Raw genomic sequence first — 12905 nt, 5'->3', positions numbered from 1 at the left:
TTTTAATCACTTACAAATTTATTATAGGTAGATAGTTACATAAGATTTGAAATTATTTAGTCACCTGAATAGAATCCAAATGAATTGGCTATACAACGCATTAAACGCTCTTTCGTTGATAATCGGCGATTAATAATCGCAGTAGAAATCGACAAGAAAACCCAACAAAATCAGCAGATAACAAAAATTAGAAGTTAAAACCAAATACCTAATACGAAATTATCGTAATAATACGATTGACAAAAATCCAAAAACATGTTTACTAAAATATAATTTCATAAAATATGACCGATTTTGATTCAAAAACAGGTAAAATGCGCAAAAAAGTCCAAAAAAGCACTGAAAACTAAAAAATCGCAAAATATACAATATAAAATTTTTAATTTAAGTTCTCTGTATCACGAAACACATTTTTAGCTTACTCTACTATTTTTTAAGCATCTCATAAGTAATATGCAAATGCTATAAAATCCCAATCCTGGTAATAAAACATGTTTTACGACATTGAGAAAAAAATTTTTCATTTAATATATTTTAAATCCGTGTCCTAGTAATCATTAAGGCACGAATGCCATATATTATACATTATTTTTTTGTATATAATTTCTTTGGATATTTTTCTATAATCACTTGGTCACATTTGTTATTGATAAGATGTCTTATCACTTATCTGGGCATTTGACATCGAAATGTTTATTTTATTTAGTGTTAAATGTTAATATGATCATAGACTTTTTTAATCCACCTGTTTACATTTTGCAACAAGTAATTTATCATTAGCTAATTAATACTTATATTCTTTAAAATAATTTTGAATTGTGAATTATTTTTTTAACAGTACTTAACTACAGAATCTGAGTATCATCTGTAGTTTTAAAACAATAGAAATTATGATATAACATATTATAAGATAAAATTTTGTAACATTACCTTAAATGTTTTTTTTGAAAATATATACTTTAACATATAGTTATGAAGTTGTTCGTTTAAGTGTTATTAGTCCACAAATTTTTGTATAAATAGTTTATTAAATACACACATTTATGGGTGAGTTTGTATAATTATTTATTACACTGACAATAATATTATTAATTTGTATAGGTGGTAATCTGTGATTAGGATAGTAAGTACCTAGGTACCTATATAATGTAATAGTTTCTTTCACATAAATAGGCATTAAATTAATAGTTTAGATACAGTATCAATATAAATAAAATAATATTGTGGGTATCTGAAAGTTAAAGGTTTTTGTATTAATATAATACATGGGTTTTAATTATTTAGTATAATAATTACAATATGTTTTTAAATTAATATTTTATTAAAATGTAATTTAATATGAGACCAAACAACTATTTTTGTTAATGTAAATCAATTTATTATTGTGCCCGGTCTAAATATATATTATTTTTCCACCCAACGTATTATGTTAATACCTACGGTAAAAATTAAACCCAAATGTTACATTCTCAATCATGAATTGGCTTGAATCCAACATTCCCAACGCACTCATATAGTCATACCATATTTTATTTTGTCATTACTGTAACTTTGCCAAAATACATATTCCTAGGTATGCTTATTTATAACAAGCACTATGAAGTTCACAATCATTTTTATCAATAATATTTTTTTTTGTTTCTGAGAAATATGAGGCATTACTAGTTTTACTTCTCAGTTTAAATATATAAAGTTGTTGTTTTTATATGTTTTTATATGTTGATTTATTTTATTTTGTCACAGTTCATGAAGGTTTTATAGTGAATCCAAAATGACCACTAATGAGCCACTACTTGTTCAAGCTGTATATTCATTTAAAGGAAAAAATAATGATGAGGTAAAATTATTTGTAGAAATCATTGAGCTTGTGCATAAATTCAATGTCATTTTGATATTTTTATTACTGCTTATTTAATCTTAGTTTATATTTTTATTAATTATCAATAATATTAATTTGCTTCAATATTCATTGAATTGTAATATTATATTTTCATGTCTTTAATCCTTTTATATCCCTTAGAGGAGACCTTGAACCAACGTAATGGTATGATTTTTTTTTTTTTTCATATATTTTATAATCATTAAGTGTTATTTATTAATAGAGCTTGAAGACGTATATAAATGCACGAAAGTCCAGAATATATATTATATATCAATAAATTTATATTTTATTTAATATTAAAATTGTTATCCAAATCATTCTAATATCTTGCATTTAGCTGTGTTTGAAAAAAGGGGATATTGTGATTGTCACTCAAAAAGAAGATGGTGGCTGGTGGGAAGGAACCCTTAAAGAAAAAACTGGTTGGTTTCCATCAAATTATGTCAAAGAATATAAACCTCAAGGTAAAAATTTAATTTAAGTTAATTTATAGCTATTATATAAATATATTTAATAGCATAAATAATGTAAATTGTATTGCAGGAGAGAATATTACAAACAACAAAGTGCCAAACATACCAATAGATTTGACAGAACAGTTAAGAGCTAACCGAGCTGTGGTTGTCATGGATATTGTGGAATCTGAAAGAGCACATGTCACTGAATTGAAGACACTTATTCAAAGTTTTTTAATTCCTTTAAAAAACTCAAATATGTACTACATTTTATTATAATTATTAAATTTAAATATAAATTATAATAATAATTTCATTTTAGAATGACTATTGATGAGTATAATCAATTAGTAAATAATATTGAAGAAGTTTCAAAAACTCATGAAGGACTTCTGGAATCGTTAGAACAAGTCTCTGGGTTACCGCAGTCCGATCAAAGAATAGGCAAACTGTTTCTAAACAAAGCATCTTTTATTCGTTGTGTACATTTGCAATATTGTGCTTCTCATCCCAGAGCAGTTAATATTATTGATAAATATAAGTATGTACTATAAATAATTTGATTTGGTTAAAATGATTATTGATTAATTAATTTACCTTATACATTACACGATAACATTTTAGAGATGAATTAAACCAAATAATGGAAACACAAGGTGCAGTTAGTCCTGGTATTTTAGTACTCACTGTGTCATTAAGCAAACCATTCCGAAGATTAGACAAGTATAGTGGGATGCTCCAAGAGCTCGAAAGACACCTTGAAGAAAGTCACGTTGATAGAGGAGATACTCAGCGATCGATCAGCATTTACAAAGAAATTGCGGTTTGTAGATTTTTGTATCACTTAAAATAAAATACAATTAAATAACTGCTACTACCTACAACATATGAACTTGAATTAGTTCAATCGTTTTTTGTAAATATAAAATTATTAAGTTAATTTATATAGTAGTCAATTGTCTATCACTGAGAGATTAAACAAATTACATTCTCTGACTATCTTAAATTCCAAAAAAAATTTAATTACATAACTTTTTGAGATTTTTTATCATTAAAATAATGCTTTCAAAATAAGCTACATAAAACTAATATTTTGCTCGTTTCACTAAGTAAAAGATACACAATTAAAATTATTAAATAAAATACATTTTTTTAAGTAGGTACATCATGATTTTACTTAACTTGTTAATATATTTACAATAGGAATATGCTAAAATAAATTACTATTATATATTTAATTTTTCAGAATGTATGCTTATCAACAAGGAAACAAAAAGAATTGGAATTATCAATATTAAGTGGAGTTGTACAAGGATGGGAAGGCACTGACGCATTAAGTTTAGGCGATGCAATTAAAATTGGTTCTGTTGCATTTGGTGCAGAGCATAAAGATAGATATCTAATGTTGTTTTCTACCCATCTTGTTATTTTATCAGTCTCCCAAAGATTAAGTTCATTTATTTATGAAGTAAGCCAAGGATTTATTATTACAATGGTTTCTGCTTATTATATCACAGTTAATATTAATAATATTATTAATTGTATGTTATTGAAAAGTGTAAGTACGAGCCTTAGAACATATGCTATGGATGGAGCCATGCTCATCTTGCTTGTGTGAACTATTTGAAGCACATATAAGCGACGAGTCTCTGAAAGATATACTTGATGTGCGCATTTGTCAGGTGAACCATCACATATTTAGCTATTGGTTTATATTCATGGGCATCAATTCATATAGATAAATATCGTAAATTTCTCTTCAAGCATGCACACAACAAGTCTATGTCAGAGACTAGTCGCTTATATGTGCTTCAAGTTATCAGGACATAGTCCATCCATAGTAGGTATATGATCTATGGTATGGGCTGTATTATGAACATATTTTAATTGTTGGTTAGTCTTATCAGTCATTTTGTGTTATCTGTTTTGTCCTGTACTATAATGATTACTTTAAGCGGCAATCACTGTATTTTTATTATGACAACACTATAGTAACATTTACTGCCTCTATTTGTCAATGAGTTATGTATGTTACAGTAAATATCCGGAGTCTGGTGGTTGTTGACAGCAAACCTTGACTGATTTTAAATACAAAATTTAGTTCATAATTTATTAAATTCATTATCAATTATTTCTATATCAACTGCCTGTGTATTTTGTGGATCAACATGTAAAATTTGTATAAAAACTGTTGAATCAAATCCATATTAATCTTAATTACTATTTCTTTGATGTCAAATGTCAATTGTCTTCAATCTTTTGGCCCTTTTTCTTTGTTAACCGCCACCAGTTATGTTGATATTTGATAATCATACTAATTTTATCCAGCTGTTTTAATGAATGTTGATATACAACACAGACTAGCAATATTCACTATTATTTACATGTACATACATGCATTACCTACCCAAACTCAAGAAAAATTGAAAACATAAATCATAATAATACAACTAAGTACTAAGTGTTATTAGAATTATTTTTAAAAATAAAAAAAAAACATGAATTCAGAATATTATGAAAATAATATAATATTTGGAATGGTTATTTCGATGACCAAACAGCTAGGCGGTTTTTCGCGACGAAACAATATTGGTGTGTATTATAGTGTGCAGTAGTGCACATAATCGCTGTGCACATTTGTACAGTATAAAAATTATAACAAGTCGAAACACGTAACCCGTGTTATAATAGAATTAGCGAATAAGCGAATTATTTTCCACGTCGCCGCGCCATATTTTTACTCTCATTCGTTTATTATATTCCGACTATCAGCTGATAAATAATGTTAGTCGATCATTATCAAAACAACAATAGTGTTTCTGTTTAAAAATTTAAACAAAATAGAAGCTAATTGGTAAATAAATAAAATTTGTAAACAATTATTTAATACAATTTATAGTATATATAATATGGGTTATATTTTTTTTGGATGTGCACTACTTCATTAAAAACTCACGAGCTGCCACTATTGACACATAATTGTGATTTAAATATAGACTTAAGTTGTTCTGTGTTGCTTATTGGAAAGATAAATACAGTGAATGTTGGTATAATGTCTTCTGAATAAATGTAATAATTAGTTCTTAAAATACAAATAATATCGCTTTTTTTATTTCTTGAATCATTTTAATTTAATTATATTTGTTTAATAAATTGTAAATAGACTCAGTTATAGTTATACTTATATATATTTTTTTTAGGGTAAACTGCCATTAAGTGGAATTTGTGTCAAGAAATTAGAAAATAATGGTGCCATTAAAAATGCTTTTGAAATATCTGGTAAAATATTTGTTCAGTAATCATAGATTAATAATAATATCAATTTTATTTTTAAACTTATGATTAAAAATTATGATTTATATCTATAGGGCCTTTAATTGATCATATTGTTGCTGTTTGTCAGTCCAAAGAAGAGCAAATTGATTGGATACAAAAAATTAACAAGCAATTAGGAAATAAGAGTGTCATTAATACTACATCTAGCAAATCAGTAAGTCTAAGCCTTGGTCGTCTTAGTGACTATTTCGCACACTTAGTATGCAAGGGTGTCATAACTCGATCACTTTTGAAATTAATTCTTTACACACAATACATAAATAATATTGATACATCAAAAGTTGTTAGGCGCTATGCTAATCAACATAGCGCATTTTATTCTTCTTGTAAAACTAAACAACACTGTCTAGAAGGAACACAACACAATGACAAACCTAATGTATCGAATAGTTATAATATGTCATCACCAAGACATTGCTCATCAATGCTTTTTAAAGAAGATGGAAAAGTTATTTATGGAAAAAAGCTGTTGTTCACTCCAATTCAAACTAAAGCCTGTCAAGATTTAACTATGTCAACATTGTACAAAGAAGATATGAATGATAATTATAATCAACATTTTTTGAACTATGAATCTAATATTGAAAATCTAAAACCAAAACATTTGACAGTTCCATTGCTAAATTCAGATAATAAAGATGATATTTATTTATCAGATAATCAGGATAGTACATTTTCCTTGTGTAATTTAAAAACGTCCTACTGTTATGATAACAATTGTGACGATGAAGAAGATACTGAAACAAGTCAAGATTTTCAATATTTTTATTTTAAAGATCATAACAGTTTAAGGTCATCTGATTCTGGGTTGGCGGATATCACTATTCCTGTTACACAACAATCACCGTTACCGCCTACTGAAACATCTATTAGCAATTCTGAAAACTTGTGTAAATGTTCTTCATCGTTACATATCAATTCATGTATCTTTGAAGATGATTCATTGTTGTTGAATAATAAAACACATAAGCCACTTGACAAAGGTGTTACATTTCGTTCTGAACTTTATGCACATTGGTGGCTCAAAAAAAAGCTACAGGGACCTCCTGGCAGTTGTGATTCAGGCAAGATATTAATTTATATTTGACTGTGATTGTGTTGCTAGTTGTGTCACACAAATTATACAGTTTGAAACTAACATCTGACATTTGCCGAGTTGATTTTTTTTATAAATATCCTTTTATTATATACGAATGCACAATAAGATAGTTGATTGTATACAGTAGCGGCTTGTATTGGTTCAAATTTGTTGTGGGAACAAATGTATGTACCTCATGACTTCAGTATCACAACAAAAAAAATCTATTTACTACATAAATGCCAGCATAATCTAACCAAATTTAGCCATGGAACCACCCTGCCACCAAATTATTTATACATATTACATATACTAAAAGTTATTGACCATTATGAGGACGCAATACCCGCATGTGTTGTCTCTGTCTTACAAAAGCGTAACATATCAAATTTACGCTTAGAAATTCAAGTTGTATGGCGTTGGCTTAAAAATTAGAGTGAATCAACCTATTAAGAAACTTGATGGTAAGAACATGATCTGTGTTTTGTTGGAAGTATTTATACGATAATTCAGTTTTAAAGTGAGTTATGAGCATTTTTAATTTACATTTATTATACACGCTATAACTTACTTAAAAACTGAATTAACGTAAAAAAAACTTCAAACAAAACACAGATAATGTTCTTTCCATCAAGTTTCATAATAGGTCGATTCACTCTAATTTTTAAGCTAATGGTATACAACTTGAATTTCTGAGCGTCAACTTGGTATGTTACGTATTTGTAAGATTGAGACAACACATGTTGGGTGTTGCTTCCTCTTAAATACAATTAAATTACCTGATATATAACCCGAGTATAAAACACTATAATATTACACATTTATTCTATAGAAATATTATGTTCTTCTTAAAGTTATCAGGATTTATTAAAACATCACAACAAATATTTTTATTTGTACTCACTTAATTAATATATGGTTTTTAAAATTCTTCTTTTGTCGTTTTTCATATTTACCAAAGTAGTGTACTATACAGTTGTGCATATAAACCCAAGCCGCTACTGATTGTTGTATATTATGTCAAAATCAAAATATTCTTTTTTTTTTTTTAATTTTGTCATTATGGTAGTGTTTAATAATTTAGCTTTTAAATACTACCAATATTATAAATGCCTAGAATCACATAGCCGATCATTACAGACTTAACTATACCACCAATGTGTATTAAATTATTTAGATAGTGATTTTCATGCCATCATATACGATGCTATTAGCATACATTTTAACATAATATAATGTCTATGCTTTTACAACCCTACTTTTAATAATGGACTAACAGTAATGATTTAAAATTTAAAAATAAAATGAATAATGAATATTTACTATTTATATTTGTCATGCTAATTGCCGTGGTTAATATTTTTTTTTTTTAACTGTAAAATAAAATTTTTTAAAAATTATTATTTGTATTACTTATTATACATAACTATTTTACAATGATTAGAGAACTGTACATAAATCTTCAAGATTTTTGACTAAAAATATCATATTTTATTTTAGATGGAAAAAGTTAATAGATTAGCTTGGGATGTGACAAGACTTAGACCCATTCCACCACTTCAATTTTATCACAACATCAATGAAAAAAAATATCTGTGTAGCAAAAAGATGTGAGTATATATTTCCATAGACTTATAAAGTTATGAATTGTATTTCCTACTCTCCATTATTATAAAAATATTCTCTACACCTCACTGTATAATCATAAGCGTGCGCAGACTTTAATCGCAGACGCAGCATATAGAATTAAGTGGCTCGTTTTTAACAATCGACCAAATCAATTTTAAATAGCCAAATTACATAATTGTATGATACACAGGTAGTGTTATTGTTACTACAGTGGCTTTAATAATATAATTCGTAATTTTGACTGTATAGGTCAGAGCAGAGGTATTCAACATTTTTCATCCTCCTTCGTCTGTGGCAATATTTTGATGGCTCTCAGGAAGATAATAATTTAATGTTTCATTATTATTATTCTATATTATATTTCTATTTCTTCTTCTGTGCTATGGCTCCTCTGACAAATACTCGCGACTCTCGTTGATACCAATTATAGATGAGGCTATTACCACAATATTACCTTTTTAAATTAAACTTTAAGATTAATATGTTGTTTTTCACAACCTAAATTTGAATTTATTAGATCGAGTAATTTAATTGTTGTAGACGTTTTAGTTCAAAATTTTGATTATAAATTTAAAAAACCTGTTTATTTTTTTTAATTTAGCTGAAAGAACATTTGAAGATGATGGGAAAGTCTTGAGAGTATTTGAAGCATTTTGTTCAAATACAAAATCACGGCATGCTAGTTCAGGTGATCATTCTTTGTTATTGTTGTAAATTATTATATGAAACAACTTATGCAGTTAAATATATCTAAACACAATTTTATTATAATTTAATTAATTTAATGATGCTGTAAGGCTGTGAATAATATTTTTTAGGCAATGGATAGTAGTATGTTAAATAATTATAACTGATATGTTAACAATATATTATACTAAAAATCTATTTCCTGTTAAGTACAATTTTGAAAATTTGAAAATTATTGCTTGATACTAATATTTACCTATGTCCTTTTATGTATGTATACATTAATTTTTATTTATTATGATTATCCTGTATAAAATCATATTAATTCAACGAGTTTATGTTTAATGTGGATAAATATTAAATTCAGATGTAGCTAAATAAAAGTTTACTGTTGCATGTGTTGTTCCATTTTAACTTTTGGTGGGAAAATGTAAATTTATAACAGTATTGCATTGCAGGAATTTAAATTTATAACAGAATTGTATTGCTGGAATTTAAATTGAAAATCTGCCATTGACTGTTACTTCTCATACATTAAGTAAATCCAAAAGGACCTAAATACAATTTGTTAATGAATATGTTAATTTTAATTTTAAGTTGTCATTTTATACTACATTACTATATTGTACATTTTTATAAATTGTTTAAATAATTAAATATATATCTGTATTACAATGAATTAATTTATTAAATCATAATATATCATGTTATATTTTAAAGAAAATTATAAAAATATATTATTGTAACATTTGTAATAATTGTATCGTTGACTATTTTTATCAAATAATGTTTCATAGCACTCATTAGTTGTTGACAATCTCTCAATTTAATCCACTGTTTATGAGTGGCGTAACAACAATTTAGGCTCCTCACTGCAAAAATAAAAAATGGGCCCCTACAATTTTTCTTAGATAAGACTTCAACTGTGTATATGACATTAAGCTTATTTCATTAGTTTCAACTTTAAAAACAGCGAACTGAAGTAAAACTTATTTTAAATGTTTATTTTTATTTTTACTGTGTCAAACAAAAACAAAATAAATATATTTACCATTACAATATATATATTATTATTATTATTTATATTAATAAATATTACTATTCGGTGTACAAGCCGTACACATTATAATTATTATAGAGATAAAAGAGAATAAATTAAATTGAAAAAGGTTAATTCTTCAATATGTTTTTATTTATTATTGGAGTTACATGTGTTTTAGAAATACTAAATTGTGTTTGAGTGTGTCTTGCTATTAGTTATTACTGGTATAATTGTATACATCGAATCTGGGTAGGAATTCAATACTTATAATTAATATTTAAAAGTAGGAAAGTTTTCTGTGTATGTACTTCAGTTTTCTACAATATTAAAATTTTTAAGTACGTTTACAGAATTTTTTTAATTGTAATTTTTTACATACTCGTGAAATTGAAACACCTCTCACTTTCAATTACCAGGTTCAGCGGAATGCTAAATTAAGATAAGGTACTGAAACAGTTGGGTTGACATTGACAACCAAATCTAGAGTAGGTAACCTACTGTTGTATACACCAATCGCCTCCAACACGTTAACACTACTAAACACATACAATTAAAAAACTTTATTACTGTAAAAGTCTACAGTGACCGTATCAAGCGATGAATGGCCGAAGAACCAAATGTGACTATTGCATCGCATGCATATCATGTTATTGTACGTTTCACGAAATGGAACCGCGGTTTCTCCATTACAGGTAATTGCACAATATGGATTATATTTGTTGAAATGGATACCTATACCGTCATTAACAGGACTTGTTCTGTCATTTGGATGTCATATATCAAAAATTAAAAAACATTTTTTATGAATGTATTGATTTTACAATGATGGTTGTTCTTTTTGAGATTAGTGTTAAATTTAAATTCAATGATATAATATTATTATATACGAAAAACGATTCTGAGAGAAGACTGTCAGTCAGCCTATAATATTACTAAGTAGGTATATTTGATGATATTGTGATAAGTGTAATATTTATTTAGGTACCTATATACGTGGAACCTTGTTTTAAATTTTCAATCCTTAACTATAAAAGTTGAATATTTAATAAATGTTTAACTACAAAATCATTTTAGATCCTGAGCGGAGTGATGAATGTATTGATTTTACAATGATGTGTGTTTTTCTTTTTATATTTAGTTTATACTTATTTATTTAATTTTTTTTGTCTTTCCAGTACAGTTTTAGGACGTTTTAGGATTAGGACAGTAAAACTGTAAAAGTGCTTAGATTTTCTACCACAGTATCTTTTCTGATAGGAAAGTGAAACTAGTTGAGACTTAGGGGGTCAAAAGTAAAAATGTCCAATAGTTTTCAAAAACGCCGTGAAAAACAAAAGAAAAATTAAGAAAAAACTGGAATTTTAACGCAAAATCGATACATGACATGTTGACTGTACGTGTATATTAGAATTTTCTATCCACCATGCAATTTTTAAAATATTTTCACTTATTTTGAGCTGTTTACGGACATTTTAAATTTCTAATTTTTTTATATTTTTTTTCTATAAATACAATTTTATTTGTTGGGTAAAAAAGCTTGAAAAATGAATAGAAGGCTTCTAATATATTGTTTCAAAGACAGATAAAAAATATTAAAAATTCATAGTCACAATTTTATTTTATAAGCATTTAAATTCTAATAGTGACAAAATCCGTAAAATTTAACGAAAATGTGCAAATTATATTGAGTTAGAAATTCATTGAAAATTTTCTTTTTAAATCTAGATAAATAAAGATTGGATATTCACTCGATTTCTCATGTAGCGATTTTGTTATATTGTTGTAATTAAAAAACGAATAACTGTAGATAGGTACATGAACATTTCACTGAATGTTTATGTTTTCATTTTCTATACACCACATAATTTTGAAAATAATTTGACTCTTTTTGAGCTGTTAACGGACTGTGTCAGTTTTAAATTTTTTTAGTTTTATTTCTATAATTGTGAATAAGATTTTTTTTGTCGAAATTCACAAATTTAAAAACTTACTTATAAGAAAATGTGTTCCAAATATACTTTTAATATTTTAACTGTTTTTGGAAAATATATGAGGAACCTTGTATTAAATTTTCATGATTTTTGACACAACAAATAAAATGTTATTGACATTTATAAAAAAAAAACCTATACAAATTAATAGTACCTATAATATATCCTTAAACAGCTCAAAATTAAACATTTTACAGTGTATAAAAAATACTAATATAAACATTCACTGAAAATTGCATGTACCTATCTACGGTTATTCGTTTTAGAGTTACATCAAAAATCAAAATTTTATTTTATTTTTGATATATGGACATCCAAATGACGGAAAAAGTTTCGTTAATGACAGTTTGGGTATCCATTTCATGAAATATAATCCATATTGTGTAATTACGTGAAGTGGAGAAACCGCGGTTCCATTTCATGAAACGTACAATAACGCCATATGGATGCGACATGTTCACTCCTATCTCTTATATATTATTATAGCTTAAACTAGTTTCTATACGGTGCTTTTGGTCTACTAAAACTTACAGACTAATAGTAAATTTTATTACATATTACCATTGATTATACCCACATAGTAGGTTATAGTCATAGTCCCTATCATATACTGTAATCAATGATATTACATACATGTTTTCTTAACCTAGCTAATAGTTTAAATATTAATAACGATTTATGTTTATGTACTGCAACAGGTAACAACATAGTATAGATTATAATATTTGTGTAATACTAGTTTTCCAACCTTTTTGTTATGGCGACCCACAAATCTACTCTGTTGATCGTTGGGTAAACGAACCCC

General features: G+C 26.6%; 1 protein-coding gene across 3 annotated transcripts; it reads left to right on the top strand.

Annotated features, from left to right (window-relative positions):
* The first annotated feature begins 678 nt into the window (after positions 1-678).
* LOC100160425 (rho guanine nucleotide exchange factor 7) lies at positions 679-10085 on the top strand. Of its 3 annotated transcripts, XM_008187317.3 has the most exons (12): positions 679-1047; positions 1744-1837; positions 2220-2346; positions 2426-2597; positions 2660-2878; positions 2962-3160; positions 3584-3805; positions 5538-5616; positions 5706-5827; positions 8252-8361; positions 8982-9068; positions 9526-10085. In XM_008187317.3, the coding sequence occupies exons 2-11, from the start codon at positions 1772-1774 to the stop codon at positions 8983-8985; spliced, it is 1320 nt and encodes a 439-aa protein (XP_008185539.1). In that variant the 5' UTR covers positions 679-1047; positions 1744-1771; the 3' UTR covers positions 8986-9068; positions 9526-10085. The 3 variants fall into 3 exon arrangements, with proteins under 3 accessions (XP_008185539.1, XP_029346787.1, XP_029346789.1); XM_029490927.1 differs by lacking the exons at positions 8252-8361; positions 8982-9068; positions 9526-10085 and adding an exon at positions 6024-6306; XM_029490929.1 differs by lacking the exons at positions 679-1047; positions 8252-8361; positions 8982-9068; positions 9526-10085 and adding exons at positions 2021-2044; positions 6024-6306.
* The last annotated feature ends 2820 nt before the right edge of the window (positions 10086-12905 follow it).

The sequence above is a fragment of the Acyrthosiphon pisum genome, chromosome X (genome assembly GCF_005508785.2).
Source record: "Acyrthosiphon pisum isolate AL4f chromosome X, pea_aphid_22Mar2018_4r6ur, whole genome shotgun sequence".
NCBI classification, from domain to species: domain Eukaryota; kingdom Metazoa; phylum Arthropoda; class Insecta; order Hemiptera; family Aphididae; genus Acyrthosiphon; species Acyrthosiphon pisum.
Note: the sequence above shows the minus strand (reverse complement) of the source record. Positions and strands in the feature narration are given on the sequence as shown.

Excerpts from the sequence above, each read along its gene's own strand:
- LOC100160425 (XM_029490927.1), top strand. The coding sequence starts at position 1,772 with ATGACCACTAATGAGCCACTACTTGTTCAAGCTGTATATTCATTTAAA. Across the intron at positions 2,347-2,425 it reads CAAAGAATATAAACCTCAAG|GAGAGAATATTACAAACAAC; the intron begins GTAAAAATTTAA and ends ATTGTATTGCAG. Across the intron at positions 5,617-5,705 it reads AAATGCTTTTGAAATATCTG|GGCCTTTAATTGATCATATT; the intron begins GTAAAATATTTG and ends TTATATCTATAG.